Source organism: Sorex fumeus, unplaced genomic scaffold (genome assembly GCF_029834395.1).
Source record: "Sorex fumeus unplaced genomic scaffold, SorFum_2.1 ptg000054l, whole genome shotgun sequence".
NCBI classification, from domain to species: domain Eukaryota; kingdom Metazoa; phylum Chordata; class Mammalia; order Eulipotyphla; family Soricidae; genus Sorex; species Sorex fumeus.
The window spans coordinates 41848258-41869913 of NW_026606111.1; the positions used below are offsets into that span (position 1 = coordinate 41848258).

Sequence of the window (21656 nt, forward strand, 5' to 3'; positions counted from 1 at the left end):
CCAACACTCACCCTGTTCTTTGTCCTCTCTGTAAGGTATTATTTTATAAAGCATGTACCAACCACAGGTTGCTTCTGAATTAGAATACAAGGAAACAATTTTCTCTCTTTTATTCACGAATCTCTCTGTAAGCTCAGAGTAAACCCAAGTTTTTATTATGCAAAGCTAGAGAAGGGTAATTATTATACATGGTTTGGAACTTTTTGTGTCCACTACGAGCATTGGATCAGAGTGAAAAAATGATTCCAATGATCCTATATAAAATCAAACTTTTTCAAGTATTCAGCAAAGATAATCAAATAGCCTAATAAAAAATCTCATTCATAAATAGAAATAAGAGTAGGAATGTTGCTGGGAGCAGATTTTAAAGAGTAGGAATAGAATTCCTGCTCAGGAATTCCTTCTGTGAGACATGGGAGGCTTCTGGGGTTTTTCCCCTTTCTATTATCTTAAATACATTATTTTTCTGACTTAAAAAAAGACAGATGAGGAATATTGTTACTACAATTATTATAAAACTGTTTTGTGTAACAACAAGCCTCAAAATGAAGACGTCACTGGGCCCGCTGGAGCAAACTGGGCAGACAACAGGATGAACAATAGGAGGACAGTGCTACAGTGTAGTTTTTGTTACATACTCAGGAACTAAACGTCCTCTCAGTATTTCTTCTCAAAATGACTGACATTTGGAACACAATGAAATAAGAGGGAGAATGGGCACTGTTGGAGGGATGGGTACTTGAACATTGTTTGATTGAAACGTAATCATGAAAATTTGTAAGTCTCACGATAATTCATTAAAATGAAAAATTAAAAATTTAAAACAAAAAATAAGAGTCTTTATTCATCAAATTAAAATATTTTGAGGCTGTTTCTCAGGTTTTGCTTATTTTGGTGATAGACAGCTGCTTTTGCCTCACAACAGAATTCAGCGCTGCTTTCATTTTTCCTGCTGTTTCTGTTAGAGGTGCCTCATAGAATTCAAGGCATAGGAAAACAAAATGAAGTTGATATAAATTCACTGTAAACAGATTTTTTAAAGCAAACTTTCAAATATTTAAGCATAGGTTTTCCTAAAATGTGTTTAAAGAATGTATATTTTAATCTTTTATAGGTGCTGATTTAACCATATTCACATCAGGTAGGATAATGTCCTGCATTCAGTCTTGTATGGCTTGAAGAGTATGGCTTAGAGAGGCTCAAAATTTAATTCATGTTTAAGTAGCTTAATTTTTTAAAATTATCTGTTTTTTTTTTTATTGTTTTATGGTCACACTGTGACCTGGAGAACTCACTCCAGGCTCTGTAATCAGAGGTCACTCCTGGCAAGGCTCAAAGGACCATATGTGGTACCAGGAATTGTGGTATCAATCACATGCCAGGCAAGCAAATGTCTTACTTCTTGCTTACTTCTTGTTTCCTCTCTCTCTCTCTCTCTCTCTCTCTCTCTCTCCCCTGTCTATCTTTTCTCTTTCTGTCTGTCTGTCTGTCTGTCTCTCTCTGTAGTTATTGAAATAGTTTTAGTAAATTCTGTGCTTCTCTCTGAACAGAACACATTGGCTTAGCTCTAATTTCTTCATGAGACCAGGAGTTAACAGAAAATGGGGGAAGGCAGAAATAGAAGAACAGGAAGCTAGAAGGAATGTTTATTTCTTTTATAATTATTTTTGATACATTTAAATCAGTCATTAAGTACATGCTTTCTAACAAAAATATGGAGATATTCTTGTGAATGTGAGTAGATAATTTTTATGTTCTCTCTTATGAGAAGCCATGACTTGCTCTTTAGTTGTATCTGACACGTCACATTTTTAGTGCAAAAATATTGTAAAGATGACAAAAATTGCATATGACATGGATAAATTGGATACAGACATGGATGGTCATAAGGACCTTTATATTTGAGTTTTAGGTCTTCATTAAAGTGCTGTACTACCAGAAAATGAAGCTTGCAGCTTTGACAGCCATTTTGTGGCCATGAAGAGACATCACCAGCAGAGTAGGGTGACAGGAGCAGGTGGCACTGTAGTAGGAGTCTGGTACTAATTCCAACAGGACTCAGCCACCCCTAGGACAACTTAATAGTTTTCTAAATAACATTTTCTTCTCTTTTATTATAACAATATAATGCATAACATGGTGTTAATCAACTATTCATATTATAGATGAGTCTAATGGTCAATGGGCTGCAGCGATAGCACAGCGGGTAGGGTGTTTGCCTTGCACGCGGCTGACCTGGGTTCGATTCCTCTGCCCCTCTTGGAGAGCCTGGCAAGCTACTGAGAGTATCCTGCCCACACGGCAGAGCCTGGCAAGCTACCCATGACATATTTGCTATGTCAAACACAGTAACAACAAGTTTCGCAATTTTTTTGTGAGACGTTACTGGTGCCTGCTCTAGCAAATCAATGGGAGGACAGTGCTAAGTGCAGGTCTTTATTATAAACAGAACAAGGAAAGACACTTGGATACTATAAATACCAAGTCCTCAATTTCTGCTTTCCCATGAGGAACTGTCTTTTCTTTATTCACTACTGCTCGGTTTGAAAACAATTAAAAATATTTTCAAGGATTAAGATGATTTATAAATTGGTATACGGTGAATTTACTCTACACATAGGCCAATAATTTCTAAAGTATAAATTGCAATAAACATAGCATCAAACTGTGTAAATTTTTGTCATCTTAATTTAAGTAAAAAATTTAAAGGTTTTGTTTGCATAAAAACGACATACTGAGAATTCTCATTTCTTGTTTAAGTGCCCAAAATTTTTAAAGCATAAAAACAGAAACACCAATCATCAATTTTAGGTCTCAGAGATAGTTCAAAGAACTGGTGGATATGACCTTGAAAATCATTAAATAGGTTTCAAAAACAAACAAATAAAATATATGTACTGTTTAAAATATTTATTTAATGTTTTTAGTATAAGATCCATAAAAATAATATACACACTGCAGTTTAGTTTTTCACCATACACTAAAAACTGTTTTGAAAAAAATGAGAATATTCAGTTAAATTACCTTAAAATGTATACTCTAACAATAAGAAAAGTTTTAAATGTCATGAGCCTAACACTAGATGTTTTGAATAGTGTTAGGGTACTGGATAACTATAAAAGAAAAGAGGAAATTGCAAATTTATTATTTGGTAACATTTTTCTGGGGCAAACTATTTAAAAAATAAATCATAAGAAATAAATGAGTAATTATTAATCTTGTTACATTAAAATATATTGTTAACAAGAATATATCCATGATTATTATTAAGATCAAGTGAGTAAGAAAATATTGTATATCCCTTTAAACTTGGATTCTTGAATTTGCTGATGTTGAAGAACTCTGCCATATAATTTTTTTTTATAATGAAGAAATACCTTATATAAAGCCTGAGGGTTTTTTTTAAAGTTGCCTCAGGTCAATAACTAGTTAGTAGCAGAACTAGGATTATGTACTAAATAGCAATACAAGCTTAGGTCACCCTAATTTTAGGTCAATGCTACCTTATAATAAAATACCTAAGTTCTGACATTCCCTTAGCAAGAATACTTAAGTTTAAGTAAATTGGACATGAACAATATACTAGTTCGAACATTTATTAACTTAAAAATATATAAAAATCTTGCTCTCTGAATTTAGTCTGTTTCCATAGTACTAAATATGAACAATAGTTGTCATTTATCTTATGAAGAAAAATTTTGAGAATCTACACTATTCTTATAATAGCATATATTGAATCATTTTTTTCTTTTGTTCTTTCATCTCAGTAGTCTATGATTTTGTGATTTTATGATTCTTCTATATTATCAAGGGAGAATATTCACAAATTAAAAGAGCTTATACTAGCTTTTAAAGATCTACTACAAAAGTCTTCTGAAACATGGAACCTCTGCTCCAAAGTCCATTTTAATTTATGATCTGTACCCATGGGGCATTCCCATTTTTCATCTCACCAATGTAAAATAATATTAAACAATGGAATGTGATAAACAAAGATCTTGGAGTCTCTAAATCTCATTTTGATGAGTGGATAAATCTCTTTGAGTTCAAAATGATGGTTGCATAAGCTCTCTCTACTTAAAAATAAAAGAGTTTTACCTGACTTTGCTTCTTTTTTAATCAGTGGCTCTGGAGGGTAAACAAAAGACAGAAAAATTTTAATTTGTTAAAGAAAAAAGAACAGGAACACAGACTCACATTTGGATATTGTTAATTCTGCTTACTAGAATTGGGAAGCAGAATTTTACTAAACATTATTGCAGTTTCATATAGATTTGTTGATCCTGGACTTCTAATTTTTATTTTATTTTATTTTGTTTTGGCACTACACTTGTGGTATTCAGGACTCACTTCAAGGTCTACATAAAAGAGTCATTCACAGGATTAAATGCAGTGCCAAATATCTAACTGGATTTAACTATTTACAAGTCATGTACCCTACCCACTGTACTATCTCTCTCCAGCACCAATGCTAAACTTCTGGTTTGTCAATATGTTTTCACTACTATTAATTAATTTCAATATAAATTTTCTGTTTGCTCAGATAATTGTCAAGAAAAATATTTCCATTGTCTATATGAAAGAAATTATATGATGTTAAAAATTGGAAGATTTTTTTGAAATATATCTTATTGGTTAGTTAGGCATCTTTAAAATTTAAGCAGTGTTATGAATTTACTTCCCACAAAACAAGTGGAAGTCCTAACCCTTGGTATAACATAATTTGACATTATTTGGCAATAAGATGTTTACAGATTTGATTAGCTAGGTGAGGTGGTATAATTCTGGAATAAGGTGGGTTTTTAATTGACTATGCCTGGTGTCCTTATTCAATGTCACCTTATAAAATGGTGTCCTGTATTGAATCAAAAAGTAATTTTTCAGGGCATAAGAGCTAGGGAATTTTCTATGATATATTTTTAATCTTTTGAGGATTCATAATCCTCCCTCACCCTCTGCCATTTTGTGTGCCAATGTCCAGAATATGCCTGTCATACTATTTTATTTTGAAAACATATACTTTTCTATTTCAGAGGCTAACAGACATGAATTTCTTTAAGGTAATACATTTTTTAAAAATTTTGAATTCCACCCATATTTAGAGAATAGTATTTGGAACTTTAAATTGATTACATTACATTTTAGACTGTAACTTAAAAACAGAGTGGATGAGATACTTAAGAATGTTAAAATCAGGTAAATGCATTTCGCCCATATGTGGAACATTAATTGGGGTTAGAAGATAGGCATGTATGGCTAAATGTATGCCTCCTGGAGAGATAAGCTAAAATCCTAAACACCAGTACTTCAAAAAATGGAAGATAATTGGAAATTAGGTTCTTGATGTGGTTATATGGGTGTAGAAGGAGTACTTAATTCAATATTAATGGGTCATAAAAAGAAGAGAAAATAATAGGGGAACAAAGATCAAGATAAAGATGTCCTTTTGTGTTGGAGGCTGAGATTGAAGTAATGCAAATAAATACAAGCCAGGGGAAAAAAATCAATCTTTTCCTACACATTTCAAAGGAAATAGGTCTTTGCTGATATTTCAGTTTGGGACTTATAGCATCCAGAACTGTAAGAGAATGTGTTTCTACTGTTTGAGACCCAGTGTATGATACTTTATTTAAGCAATCTTCTAACACTAATACAGTTGCAAAACATGAACCAAAATTTTAACTGTTGTGAGAATCAAATAGCTGTGTTAGTTTAAAATAGTTTCTGCTGCCTACAGCAGCCCTCAGAAAATGTTTGTCTGATTCTGAAGCCTAAAAAAGAGGAGTGAGAGCAGCTGCTTTTCTAATAGAACTTCTATATCCTGTAGCAATCAGGCAAAATAGTGGCTTTATTAGATTCAACTCTGTCAACTTTTGCTTCTGGACAATACTAATTTTTTGGCTGTTTTACTTATATAAGGATTAATTTTTCTAGGAATAGGAAGTATAGAAAATTCAACTTATTTTAATTTTTATTTCAAATGTTGGTAAAATGTGATTTTGAAATAATATTTGCACTTACACAAAACCTTCAAGTTTATATTTATCTATTAAATACAAATATGAATTGTACATATTAATAGATTATAAATAAAATATACATACCTGGCTTCTCTTCTTTTCTTACTGGTGATTCTAAAGTTAAAGATAAGTATCTCTGTGATTCTGAACAGAATTTTTTTTATGTTTCTTTTTTTTTTTTTGAGTCACGCCCAGCAATGCACAGGGGTTACTCCTGACTCACGCACTCAGGAATTACTCCTGGCGGTGCTCGGGGAACCCTATGGGATGCTGGGAATTGAACCTGGGTCAGTCGCGTGCAAGGCAAATGCTCTACCCGCTATGCTATCGCTCCAGACCCTGAACAGAAATTTTTTTTATGTTGTTACTTTTATATATTAGCTTTAGAGTAACCACCTTTAACTCTTCAAAATACAGGATAAAAAGTTAAGACTATTATTTTTATTTCCATTAATATTATCAATGTGTTTTCTGGTACTGCATAAACCATGCATATTTTATATATTGCGAATTGTTTGTAAGACGTCTGCTACATTAATTTTATTCTTAAGATAGTTACAGCAAATTAACACAAAAACAGAAAAGTTAAGAATCTTCATTATCAATCACAATAAAAATAATTTTGAAGAAAACAAAAGAGGCATGAACTAAGATTTTTAGTGAGTTAATGAAAGGTGATAATTTGTACCTTTTATTAAATATATAACGAGAAGAAATTTCAGGATAGCATATTCTCATAAACACCAGTATAATCACATATTGCTTAGACAAAATAAAGCCTTAGCTTCAGCAAAAATGTTAATGATGTGATCAAAATATGACTAAAATCATGTATTTAAGATATTTTAGCATGCATATAACATACGTGAAGGTTTAGCCTTGACTTCTTTGCCTACGAGAGATAAAAAATTGAGGTATAAGTCATTGTTAATTGAATATATACTATTATAAATTGCCATATATTTGAAAATTAAAAAAATCTGTATAACCTAGCATATTTGTACATAAAATTCTAGATGGTTTGTAATTTAATCATCATGCCAAGTTGTTATAAAATAAAATTATTTTCAATAATTAAATGGTTTAATTTTACTAAACAATTGACATATTTTCCCACACTCTGTGTAATGTCATCTTTCAAAAATGTAACATTAAGAGCAAAGTTTATTTAGATAATTCATTTATTTATTTGTTTGTTTGTTTTGGGGGTGAACCAGGAAATAATCAAGGCCTATCCCTGGCCCTGCAGTCATGCATTACTCTTGGCCAATTTAGGAGACCATGTGTAGTGCTGTGGATTAAACCCCAGAGAATCTTAATGTAAGGTAAGCACCCTACTTGCTGTACAATTACTCTAGCTTTAGAGTAACCACCTTTAACTCTTCAAAATACAGGATAAAAAAGTTAAGACTATTATTTTTATTTTCATTAACATTATCAATATGTTTTCTGGTGCTGCATAATGTATTTAAAAATAACAACTGGTTAATTTGGAGCTCCTGATGACTGGACATTTGTTATATGCCTTTACTGAATTTTGACTTCCTAAAGCCAGCAGTAGCACTGTCCTCCCATTGTTCATTGATTTTCTAGAGCAGGCACCAGTAACGTCTCCATTGTGAGACTTGTTACTGTTTTTGGCATATTGAATATGTCACAGGGAGCTTGCCAGGCTCTGCCATGTGGGCGGGTTACTCTCGGTAGCTTGCCGGGCTCTCCGAGAGGGACGGAGGAATCAAACCTGGGTTGGTCACTTGCAAGGCTGCAGCCCAAACTTTCTAAAACAATAATTTTACATATAAATACATATATGCACACACATATATATTTCCCTTTTTATATATGTCTTTAAAATCTTTTAATACTGCTGTGTTAACAGAAGTAGCTATAAGCAATGTGGAAATAAATGTGAATAGCATTTCAATAATTTTTTTATGGAAACTACTGGTGAGCCCATAGTTTATTGAGCTATTTCTTTGCCAACCACTACTTATTCATTTATGTTTTTATTTTATTTTTTAAGCAACAAAAATTTTGAAAGTCTGCAAATCTTTTGTTCTGTATTGCTTTATAATTGTGAACAACTTCTAATTGTGATATAACTTCTGTATTCACAATTCTATTTACCAGTAATTTCTAGACACTCATCTCTTCCTATTTGCCAGTCTCTGTACATATACAATTATACTGATTACATTTTATAAGCTCTTGGAAGGCTGAAATAAAATCAACTATAAAGAGAAATATATTGATATTGCCCTCTTTTATTCTCAAAGAGTTCAGTGATCTCTACTTAGAGCTAAGATAAAATGCCAACCATCTAATTGTTCCTCACATATACAGTTACAGAAAATATATTTAAGATATAAACAATGTTATAGAAGAAATTAGATAATAAATGATAGTTAAAATCAAGTGTTGGAAAAGAAATGAGCCATGCCAAATGACTCTCCTGGTTAATGATTTGACATAGTTGCAAAGTTTTGTTTAAGAAATGCAGCTGAGTTGATGAGATTCATCACAGAGTTCAGAAAGCACAAGAATAATGGAGTTTGCAGTAAGAGAAGAGATATAAAGAAATTCCTGAAGGTAGTTAGGGTGTCAGGGTCACATTCCTCAAGTAGAGATCCCTGAGTTCAATCTCGAACACCATGTAACCCCTGAGTACTACTGAGATATGTAGCCCTCAAGAAAACCTCAAGAATCACCAAGCCCAATATTTCTCAGAGATCCTAGCAATGAACTATGTGGCCCTGTCAGCCAAGTATTTCTATTAATGGGTTCAGGGTTCCATAAGTACTACTTGAGAGCTGCCTTCCAAAATTCCAACAGAGAAAGTTCTGGAGATTGTTGGAATATATCCTAAAATCTTCACATTACCATATGCATAGAAGGAACCTACATGAGGTAAAGAATGCAAATGAAGAAAAGGATATTACTATAACTTTTTATAATATGTTGAAATTGCATGGGGTCATTTCTCCTCTTTTATTAGTATGATATTGGTCATATTATTTGTTTTTATATAAATTTTAGAATTTGTCAATATTCACAAAATAATTGCTGAGATACTGAATGAAAATTCAACTTATAAAGTATGTTGGGAGGAATTGACATATTAACAATATTTAATATTTTTTTAAAAATTTGGGCCACACTGGTAATATTCAGTGCTTCCTCCTTGCTCTGTGCTCAGGGATCATTCCTGTTGGTACTTGGTGAACCATACAGGGTAAAGGATATTGAATCCTATTACTCAAATGCAAGGTAAGTGCCCTACCCACTGTATAATCTCTGCAATCTCAAATATTATTTTCACCAACTTGAAATATTTATCCATTTATTAGAATTTCTTTGAATTTTATTTGGTAGATCTTTGTTTCTTTCACTTCTTTTTAGGACTCAGCATAGCTCTCTCTCTTGCTTAGAAAGCCTTATTTGATTCAAACAATTTTATACAATTGCTTCTATTTCATGTGCCAATAATAATTTTAGATCTTTATTCCAGTACTACAATGTTACAATGTTTTAATTACTTCCACTTTGTAGTACAGTTTGAAGTTGGGGAAATTCATGAGTCCCATCTTTTCCCTGAAGATTGTTTTGGCTATTGTGTGTGTGTGTGTGTGTGTGTGTGTGTGTGTGTTGTGGGGGGGAGGGTGGTATGGGAAGGGTGGATGTTGGAGGTGGCCATCAATTGCTCCATATGATTTTCAGGTGTATTTGAATTATTTATTTGAAAAATGTCAATGTGTCCTTATAGCTACTGCATTGAATCTGTATAATGCTTTGGGAGATATTTTTATTTTGATAATATTAATCCTCCCAATCCATGAGAAGAGGATGAGCTTCTATGTTTTTGCGTCCACTAGCTCAAAGCAATTTTTTTCATAAAGTAATTAATAGCCAAAAATTAAGCACTAGTGCAGTAATTTCATTTTAATCTTTTTGATTAAAAATATTTCCTTTAGCAGCTTTGATTTCTATATAACAAACTGTTATAAATATATTAATAAATTTTAATATAAAACAGTTAATACAAAAGTGTTAAAATTAGATGTATATATGGTGCATATTTTAGACGTTAGAGCATCTTTATAATATAATATATGTATATACACAAATCTAACTAAAAACCAGTCTGAAGCTTATACTTTATGTGGTTTTTAAACTTCTCAAAGTTAGGGAAAGTAAAATTCATAATTAAATTTATGAACTTTCATAAGTTTATTAAAAAATTATAATTTAGTTAACTGTATTATAGAAACTCCCTCATTGCTGGTTCTAATGAGTAAATTAGTTCTTTCCATAAAGATGTCAAAAGTACAAATTCTTGGGTAGAGAGATAGTACAGGGGTAAGGTGCTTCCCTTTCATAAGAACAAACCCTATTAGATCCCTGGAATATCATATAGTCCCACAGCCCCACCAGGAATGATCCCTGAGCGCAGAGGAAGGAATAAGCCCTGAGGACCACTAGGTGTGACCAACCACAAAACAAAATCACAGAAAACAAACAATAAGACAAATTTCGAGACTCCAGTTTTACGCAACATGATATTTTGTGGTTGCTGGGAATTGAACCCAAGTCGGCCGCGTGCAAGGAAGATGCCCTACCCACTCTGTTACCTGCTGGAGCCATAACACAGTAGTAGGGTGTTTGCCTTATGCATAGCCAGCTGGCCGAGTCAGGTTCGATTTCTCTGCCCCTGTTGGGGATCCCAGCAAGCTACCAAGAGTATCTTGCCCGCACAGCAAAGACTGGCAAGCTACCCATGATGTATTAGATATGCCAAACACAGTAACTACAAGTCTCAAAATGGAAATGTTACTGGGCCCACTCGAGCAAATCTATGAACAATAGGAGGACAGTGTTTGTTTGTTTGTTTTGATATTTTGTGGGTATATGCCTTGGTCTTATCTTTAATAGCATTCTCAGATGTCTGATTTTATATCGCGGGATACCATTTTAACATAGTTTTCTGGTAAAATTTTAAGTCAGGATGCCTCATGCCTCCAGCTTTCATTTTTTTATTTTCAGAACTGTTGTAGCCAATTCAGGGAATTTTGGGGTTCCACACAAATTTTGAGATTATTTGTTTAGCCTTGTGAGAAATGCCATTAGAATTTTTATGGAGATTGCATTAATTCTCCTAATGTTTATAAGTGATGTTTTTAAGTTGTATAAACTAACAGTTATCAACATTTTTTTTACTGTGACCCCCTTTCGATGTTGGTCCTTTCTATGGCTACATTTGCCTCACTGATTGTACCCTGGTTTGTGCAGCAGATTCCGTTTACATGATTTTTACATGTGAAGGGAGTGTTCTGGAATCCCACAGAAATCATATAACATGTGGTTGAGAAACACTGGTGTAGAAATAAATTATTTTTCTTTTTGGGTCACACCTGGCTATGCACAGGGTATCCTCCTGGCTCTGAACTCAGATATTACCCCTGGCAGTCCTTGGAGGATCATATGAGATGCCGGGTTGGCCCCATGCAACGCAAACATTCTTCCTGCTGAGCTATTGCTCCAGCCCCTGGTGTAGAATTTTTAACAATATTAATTTTGGAATAAATATAAGTTAATTATTTTGTTTATGTAGTCTTTTATATGCTATATCAGCATCACATTTTCAGTTTTCACTTTCATCTCCTTGTCCTGGAAAGATCCTTTTTTTGTTTGTTTGCTTTCATCAGAATCACGAGGTGTTTTGAGGTATTTGGGGGAGCAAATTGGTACTGAAATTGATGCTTCTGTAAGGAAAGTACTACTAGAAATCCCCATATTGCTATGTTACTGAAGTCAGTCCTAAACATTCAGTTATTTGACATTCTGATTTTCATGATCTTGCAATTTTAGGTACAGTAGGAGGTGTATTAGTTTAAACTCTGCTGAAACCCAAGGCAAGCACATCTGCAGAGAGAGCAGTGAATAAATTTAACCTCCTATGTAATACAAAACCTAACTGACTTTTTAAAATTTCTTTTGGTAATGCAAGTGGATGATTGAAATAGATGACGGGATGCAGAGACATCTACTTCAAAAAGGATGAGGGTTGCCAGCTGTGAAACAAGATAAGAGCCAGACGGTCTCACCCACCAGAAGCACCATATCTACACACAGACACACACACTGACACACCAGTTAGCTTCCTCTGTTTTTATAGATTAAATTTGATTTAGGTAACTGGTCAATTGAAATCAAATTAACATTTTCCATTTTAGTTCTTTTGTTCCTTTTTCCATTTTTTTTTAATTCTCACTGAAAAAAAGTACAAAACTCTAGGAAAACAAAGGTCTTCCAGCTTTCACCCCAATAAATGCAGGGTGCCAGACTCATGTGTGATCTGTTTTATGTTTCTACCCAGGACTTCCTTGTGACCCAGGTGTGCTAAGTAATTTCTGTCTTTTAAGCACTAAATATCTGTTTTCAATTTCATGTGACTATTGCTAACGGGCATCTTGCAGTCTTAACAAAAATTATACCGTGCTTAATGTTAATATTGACTTTAAAAAAGGAAACATTTGTGAAAAAATGGGTTTAAGTGAGTATCGCAGATATTTCTACCCATTGCATTAATATAACTTATGCCGATAACTTTCCATAGGTCCATATTTATACAGAAATTTAAACATAAGATTATTAAAGCAAATATAGAAGGATCAAATTGCAATTTTGTTTTGCTCTCCCTGCACCCTTGGAATTATGAAATGCTTTATCTTGATGTATTGTTGTAGTTATGGGAAAGTTAGAAATGTGAGCCGGTAACTAAGCACAGGTAATCAGGGATGCAGCCAGACGTTGGTGTTCTGAGTGGCCCATTCCAGGAACTAGGGCAGAGATGAATAGGTCATAAATCATAAAGCTGGCTAGAACAGAACAGGATTCAAACACACCTGCTCCATAGGCAGGAAGGGAAGCGGGGCCACTGACACAACTTGCAGATTAATTAATGTCCCCATGGGACCTAAAACAGAATATGTCTAAATGCAAAATGCACAGCAACGAGGACCCCCCTCTAAGTCCCACGCTGTGCCCTACCTACCTCAATGTACCTCAGTGTATAGTCACTATGCAACCAATTCAGAAACTTTTTTGTTTGCTCTTGTCTCCTTTGTTCTAAAATTTATGTTGCCATACAAACTCTTATAAAGGGTGTCCTGTACCCCTATTCAGGGTCTCAATTTCAGGTGATTGCCTAGTTAAATAATCTTAATTCCTTACTTTCTCACCTTCAGATCTCTCTGATGTGACTGAAAGTGAAGTCACATGCACTTTCCTCCTGTTGTTCATCGATTTGCTCAAGTGGGCCCAGTAACGTCTCCACTGTGAGACTTGTTACTGTGTTTAGCATATTGAATATGTCACGGGTAGCTTGTGAATTTATTCCCATGGAGAGAATTTCATTATAAGAGGAGAATTGTGTAAGGTAGTGGTTTTCAAGCACCATCACCTAGAAATTCATTAGAAATGTTGACTTTCAGCACCATCCCAGCCTCCAGAATTGAAGACTGCATGGGTGGTTATAGCCCTCCAGGTATATCTGATGTGGGATGAAGCTGGAGAACCATTGTTTGAGAATCGTGGCTACATATGTCATGGCACTAACTTAACAAAAAGCTATGGATTTGATTTTTACAATTCTGAGTTTCAGCTAAGTGTGTAAGTCATATTTCAGTAAATACAGCTTAATTAGAGTCAGAGAGAAAGCTTTCAATCTAAGGAGACATAAATGGATGAAGCTAAAAACAGAACATGCTTGTGTTGATTACAGTGTGTCAACTTTTCAATGTCGATGACAGTAATATCCTATTCAGACCTTTGTGATTGAGATCAGTGGAGGATGTGATGTGAAATCAAATTCACATAACTGGGAGCTTTTTCTTTAAAAAATACCAAATCGTTGTAACTTTGATATTCTCCTAGAGGTAATTTGCTCTATATTAAAGGTATATTTCAAATATTAAGTAATAAAAATAAGTATACAAAATTTTATTTCTTAATTATAGGGAATTTAGTTTCTTTATATTTTTGTTATAGTTTTCATATTTGATATATTCTCATTTGTTAATGTTCATGATCCACATCCAGTGGAGCTCAGGGTTTATTCCTGCCTCTGAACTCACACCTCACTCCTGGTGAGGCTCATGAAACTATAGGGGGTGCCAGGCATCGAAACCAAATCAGCATCTGGCGAGGCAAGCACATCATTCACTGGGTAGGCTCTCAAGCCCTGAAAATTCTTATCTTATGAATCAGAAACTTATTATCTACTATGCAAAAATACAGGAAGTAGATAAGTGATCTTAAGTATCGGGTCTGGTTCTTGCTAGAACACTCTTACTTGTGGAATCTGACATAGGTATAAATCTTGCTTGGTTCTTCTGTCCCCAACAGAAAAGAAACAGAGGAAATTAGATTAGATAATTTCTCTGAACTCAGCCTGATATAAAGTGAAAGATTGTTTGCTTTGGTTTAAATAGTAAATCATATCATTAAAAGACATGGTATAAACAAAAATCAGCTGAAGGCCAGGCATGTATCCTCAGTGTTTAAGTACACATTCTGCATATATGTGACGAGAGGCTATATTCCTTGTGTCCTTGTGGTCCTAGGGCCCTCAAGCACTTCTGGGCAGAGGCTGTGGTTCCTGACCACCTTCATGGGAGGTTCCAGAGTCTACCATCACCACCACCACCATCACTAAAATCCACCAAACTTGTTGCAAAATTTCCTTGGGTTTGTTTCTTTATATTTATTAAATTCCTGATCAATTTGCTGCTGAGGAAACAGGCCTAACCATGAGAGGAATTTGCCAAAGCCTGTTGTTTTTAGAATCAGTGATTTCCTTCCAGATGTATTATGTATATTATCTACACAGCTGTTTAGTAAAGATCAGAAGTACATTTTGAGGTTGATATACATCTTGACCAAATAAATCTAGAAGGCATTTTGTCTTTCAAAAATATTTTGCTTTCTCTTTTTGTTTTGGGGCCACATCCAAAGGCACTCAGGCCTTACACCTGGCTCTGATCTCAGGCGATCACCCCTGGTGGTTGCTTGGAACCAAATAGGATGTTGAGGATAGAACCTCTTTCCCCTGGAGCAAGGTAAATGTCTTATGGCAGTATTATTTCTCCAACCCCATTTTGCCTTTTAGATTGACTTGAAAATTGATGTCTAAACTTTGTATCATACATATTGAATAAGCAAGTCATTTAGAAGAAGCAGAAAAGCATTATCAGGACTTTTTATAGGATGCTCTAGTCAGTTCTGAAATCTTATTACATTTTATTAGAATCCATTATTATTCAGTTACAAGCTTTATGAAGCTTGTTAATCTTTTAATTATAAACATTAAACTGGAATAAGTGTGATCATCAAATATATAAATCACATTATGAAACTCTCAAGGAATATGTTTTCTATCTGTATAGAGATTTTAGTAAACTTGTTCTTATGTTTTACCCTGTAGAAGCATTCTCATACAGTGATTCTTAATTGAGTGTATTTACTGCATACAATTACTTGACTGAAAAAACAATGTGCTATTATTTATCTTATGCTCTAGATCTACTTTTAGATACTTAACAGAAAATTTTCTGATGTTAGCATTATTTAACTCGTCTTTGGAATCAACAGAAGAAATGATAATTATTGCTTTTAAAATTACCCATCTTCTAAAAACATTTAACAAAAATTTCCTCTTAAAATTTCTATACTAAATTTCTGAAAAATTGTTTTTGTCAATATAGAAGAATATAAAATATTTGGGTAATAAGTAAAATATTGCTCCTGAAATTCTTTTATTTTGTAAGCAGTGGTACCTAGCTGGCAGAATAATAATAATAAGAAGAAATGTTCTTGAGTTCTAATATATTAAAAGAAATTTATAGAACTTCCTCAGCAGAGAAAACCAGTAATATTTGTATGTGGAAATGACTTTTTAAATTCTTGTTCACTTTATATTGAGCCGGGATTGGAGCGATAGCACAGCGGTATGGCGTTTTCCTTGCACGCAGCCAACATGGCCGACCCGAGTTCGATTCCTCTGCCCCTCTCGGAGAGCCCGGCAAGCTACCAAGAGTATCTCGCCTGCAGGGCAGAGCCTGGCAAGCTCCCCGTGACGTATGTGATATGCCAAACACAGTAACAACAAAGTCTCCAATGGAGACGTTACTGGGCCCGCTCGAGCAAATCGATGATCAACGGGAGGGCCTTTACCTTTACCTTTACCTTATATTGAGCTAAGTATTCTAGACATAAATTATTTAAATAAATTTATTGAAATTGTTCTATAAGAAATACCTATGAGATATTTTAAGTGATTCAAGCATTCTACATTTGACTACTCTTTTCTTAGAATCTCTCTAAAACAATTGTGGTAATTTTGTCTCAAACAAGTGATAAGAGATCTTCGAGCTCTATTCCTTTGATTTTCAAAGGGGCTTAAAATAACATTGATGAAAATGCTTGGCAGAAATGGTTTGCACCACATGATCATATATGAAAAATTAGAATACATCAATATTGAACTGACTTAGGAAGATAATTGGAACCAATATCATGAAGCCCTTTTAAATATAGAATTTGATGTATCATTAATAGCATACTATGATTATTCAACTATTCAGTTATTTATTCTGCAAGCAAGCATTGATTCTGAATTTAGTACTTGCTATGTACTTCAGTCTCTCAAAAAATAGCCTATAAGACTTACCTAGTAATTAAAGATAAAATCTTCTGGAAAAATTTAATTCTGATGTGAGTCATAGAAATTAGATTTGGTTGAAAGACCATGCTAATTACATATTATTCAAAGTATATAGAAAATAATATTAAGTTCAGACATTACATATACTCTGAAAAAAGAATAAAATATAAATTGATAAATTGACACTTTTCAATATATAACCTATATCTAACTTTTAAACAAAACTGGATATAATATGTAAAATTCAAAGTTAAACACAAAATGAGTTTATGATCTATAATTTAATCATATCCCAAATAATGTAAAATGATACCACGTTCCACCTCTAACTCCATCTAGAAGTTTTGGAAGAACTCCATGCTCTATTCTTTTTTTTTTTTCTGGCATTTTTTTGGTGGGGGGTCACCCTCAGCGGTGCTGAGGGGTTACTACAGGCTCTATACTCAAGGATCACTTCTGGCACTGCTCAGGGAACCATCTGGGATGCCGGGGATCAAACCCATGTTTATCTCATACTAGGCAAATACTTTACCCGCTGTACTATCTCTCTGACCCAGTGATTTATTCAATTGTTCAGAATTATATTGAATTTATATTTATATTTATTTCATAAATATATTTTCATTTCCTCCAAAGTTTCTATTTAATTTTAGCCTCAAGTTTCAGATTTAATCTAACTTCTATTCATTTGTTCTTTTCGTACTTGAAATCCTTTCTTTTCTAGATTCCTTTCACCAATCTAGCTCATTTATTAAGAGTTGGAGCTGAAAGAAAAAAAACAAATAGTGAAATATGATAACTCAAATACAGAGTATAAAGAAACAAAGAAAGGGATTAGACAACCTGCAATGGAAATAAGTCTTGAGAATGATCAGTATTAATGGAAATCATGGAGGCTAAGAGTGTGGAGTGGGAAAGATCTATGAAACATTGTAGAGGAATCTTGAAACGCTGGTAGAGGGGCTGGTGTAGCAGCACGGTAACTGTAAGTCACTGACATCAGGGCTATTGTAAACTGATACATTAAATAATGTTTTATATGAAGGCTATAATCTGAGACAGAGATAGTAGTGGGGTTAAGGAGAATAGACTGCACATGACTAATACAACTTTGATCCATGATATCTCATGATCGCTGAACAATGCCAGGTTTGGGATTCCTCTGGAAGTTCCTCTGCACCTTCCTGGTGCCCCAGGTAATTTTGGACATGACAGACCCAAGCAGTACTGTACCCAGAACTTTGCAGAGAATTGCTGTCCTGCTTGATCAAGAATCAGTGAAGGCTCTTCTCTTCCTAGCACTTACCCTGAGAATCACTTGGTACCCTCCAGAAATACAGAGTAATCTCAGCTGTTATTTCCTTCCTGGAAGTCTTTCCTGACCTCCTTACAGGATGGATTAGATGTCCCAAATTTATATTACTCTCAGCATCCTACATTTCACATCATCCTGTACATTGTAATTATTTATAATGCATTATAATTATGTAGACATTTGTCTTCCCCAAATAAAAAATGAGATTCACTGGGAAGCACTACAACTATCATTTTTATTTCCTGGAACTTATGCATTGCCTTATACAAAGTCAATTATAATTGCCGTTAGTGAACAAGTGACATGTATGTGGAAAATTTCCCTGTTGAGTAACAGACACACTTAATATGTTCCAACTATTGACAGTTCGAGAAAGCTGATGCAATATTTGGGAAAACACTACAAAAAAGAGAATTCAGTTAACTCTGTAGTTCTTCATTAGAACATATCATAAACAGGAATAATGTATTTGTTTTTTTTAAACATAGAAGAGTTTTCAAATTTGCTTATCACCTTGCTTTGTAATATGTGAAAATTAAATGTGAAAATTTGTGTATAGCTTTTTTTTATTAATTGTTATTTATCATTATTTCACCCAAGAAAAAGGAGAAAGTGGTTTCATATTTGATGGTTTCTGCTGATTAGTTTTGATATAGAATGTAAAATATATTAGAGAGCTTTTCAACTGAACAGCATCATCTGGCACAGCATATTTTAATTACTTAGACTTACTAGATTACATTTTTTCAAAGTCCTCTCCATCACGTACTGATTCCTTAAGAGTGCCTTAGAAGAAAATGAAATAAAAGATGGATCCATACTATGATGTAATCCCTGTGAAACATATTCCTTGTCTCAACTGTCAGGGCATTTGTTAACTCATAGAGTGTGAATGGGTCATTTGTGAGGAGGAAAACAGAATAAAATGTCCGAAATTTGATGGAATGGTTTAAAGTGTCTCAAACATAGGCCCACAGGAATCATTAGATCTGCCATAATTGATTATATTAATTTTATTTTCTGAGCATGAGGATATTTTTTTCTGAAACCAGATATATGGTCAGTAGCCATACTATCCTAAAAACACCTGATCTCATCTAAAACAGATAAACAAAATTAAAAAATGAATAGCGTTCTCATCTTGTTTGCTTAGGGCCCAGGTCTCTGAGGCATATGTTAATGCAGGAAGAACAGTGGAATCAAAGAGATGTACCCAGAGCCAGGGGTTCTTCGTCCTCTTAGCTATTTCTTCGAGTTCTTGAAGACATTCCAAGCCGCTCTCTTCCTCCTGCGCAGCTCGGGTGCCAGGTCATTTGTCATGTTGACCTCTCGACCTAGGTACACATAGCTGTTGCATTCGGAGGTGGTCGTTCCATTGAGAGTGAATGGGGCGTCAGGAACAAGGCTGTTTCTCATAAACATTGTCTTCATAAGATTCAGCTGTAGTCCTACCTGTCCACACTCACGGTCAAAGTCGGCCAGCATTTGTGCCGCTTGGCTGATGTTTGGTGTTATTAAAACAATGTCATCAACAAAGCGGAGGTGGTGTAGTTGCCGACCATCTATCTTCACTCCCATTCCTTCCCATTCCAGTCGTCGCATGATGTTCTCGAGGGTGGCACTGAAGAGTTTTGGTGAAATGGTATCACCCTGCCGCACCCCTCTCTTGACATCAACGATCACTTCTTTGTAGAATTGTGAGATCCTGGTAGTGAATCCGCAATACAGCTCACGGAGGATCCTGATGTATTGGGCTTGAATGCCCTGATTGGCTAGGGCTTCAATGACCACTTCCGTCTCAACAGAATCAAAGGCCTTCTTTAAATCAATGAACGTTAAACAGAGCAGCATCTTGAACTCCCGAGAAACCTCAATGAGCTTGGTTATCGTGTGGATATGGTCGATGGTGCTGAATCCTTTGCGGAACCCAGCTTGCTCACATGTTTGTCCTTCATCTAGTGTTCTGCCAATCCTATTTAGGATGACTCGAGTGAACAACTTGTAGATGACAGACAATAGGCAGATCGGGCGATAGTTGCCAATGCCATGGATGTCTCCCTTCTTGAACAGTAGTATGGTCCTGCTGGTTTTCCATTGGGACGGAACCTTGCATTCAGACAGGTAGCGAGTGAAGAGCCGAGCCAGTGTATTGATGAGTACTGACGGCAGGTTCTTCAGCTGTTCAGGTCTGACCTTGTCTGGGCTGGGTGCTGTTTGTTTCTTTACCGACGAAATGGCGTGTCGGATTTCGGAGGGGAGAACGTTGGGAACAACATACCCATCCTGTGGAATTTGGTATGTTGGCAAGTGGACATGGCTATCGAAGAGATTTGAGTAGAAGTCATGGATAATCTTCTCCATTGCCGTTCTGGAGGATGTGATGGATCCATCAGGACGTCGGAGGGCAGTCATCTTGGTCTTATAGTTGGCGAAGGACAGGCGGGCGTTACGAATACTTTTCCCAGCTTCTGCCGCATCTACCAGTACTTCTGCTCTTCTCTCTTTGAGGCCTTCCTTGATCGCATCTCTGCACTGCTTTGCGAGCTCGGACATTAGCTTGCGGTTGCCTGAGGCATGCGCCAAACCATGCTGGCGAATTAGCTCAAGAGTTTTCGAAGATAGGCGATTTTTTGTGGCTATCTCTCTCTTGGCGTTCCTCGCACATTCATGGAGGTGCTGAACCAGTCGATCGTATTCCTCGTCAATGTTGTCAACAATGGCATCTTCCCATGTTGCCGCAATAGTACCAAAGAGTTCCCAGTTGGTGGTCATTCTGGGACACTATTCAGACGCTATTCAGGTCTCCCAAAGAAGAATAGAAAGAGTTATGCTTGGAATATCAAGTTTCACTCAAATGAGAGAGAGAATCCAGAGTTCTGACATCCGTCGACGATCAAGAATCGGGGATGCTGTCTCATATGCCAAGGTGTCGAAAATCAGATGGACTGGTCACGTAATGAGATTTAAAGATGACCGCTGGACTAGAGCTGTTACCGACTGGATTCCACGGGATGTCAAAAGACCGCGTGGCCGCCCACCTTCCAGATGGTCAGACTTCTTCGTCAAGATCATGAACGATCGGTTTGAGGCCCTTCATGTTCCCGGAGCGAACAGATGCCATTGGGCTACACTAGCACGTGGCAGGGATAAATGGAGACGTTACTGGCGCCCGCTCGAGCAAATCGACGACTAACGGGAAGTTAAGTGATTAAGTGTGAAAAAATGAACGTTAATATTATTGTATTCCCTTTCTATTACACCCAAATAAGCAATTTTATTTTAATTTCTTGAGCTGCTCATATTTGTAGTGCTAAATTTGATTAGTGTATGAAGAGAAGGGGGGCTTTCTCCTGTTTTTCCACAAGAGGTTCTTAGATGTTATTCTCTGAAATATTAAAAAGCAGCCTCTCTTAAATATAAACTACTCAAATGTAAATTACGTCACTACAGGCTTGAGAAAGTCTATATCTATTGATGTTTTTTCACCGACTCACAAAATTGAAAAAAAGAAATAAAAATAGTTTATATAAGTCCATTGTTCTAAAATATAAATATAAGTTGAGTGTTATAAATAGTACATTTTTTTTTACTTTTTGGGCCA

At 35.2% G+C, this 21656-nt stretch overlaps 1 protein-coding gene across 9 annotated transcripts in view; it reads right to left on the reverse strand.

Moving 5' to 3' along the window:
• The window catches only part of TRDN (triadin), a 426217-nt gene that overhangs the window by 27521 nt on the left and 377040 nt on the right, over nucleotides 1-21656 (reverse strand). For all 9 annotated transcript variants that reach the window (XM_056125007.1, XM_056125005.1, XM_056124999.1 and 6 more), the window contains 3 exons: nucleotides 6886-6912; nucleotides 6105-6134; nucleotides 4099-4128 (listed from right to left, as the gene is read on the reverse strand). In XM_056125007.1, coding sequence (XP_055980982.1) covers nucleotides 4099-4128; nucleotides 6105-6134; nucleotides 6886-6912 — 87 coding nt within the window. The remainder of the gene's footprint in view (nucleotides 1-4098; nucleotides 4129-6104; nucleotides 6135-6885; nucleotides 6913-21656) is intronic.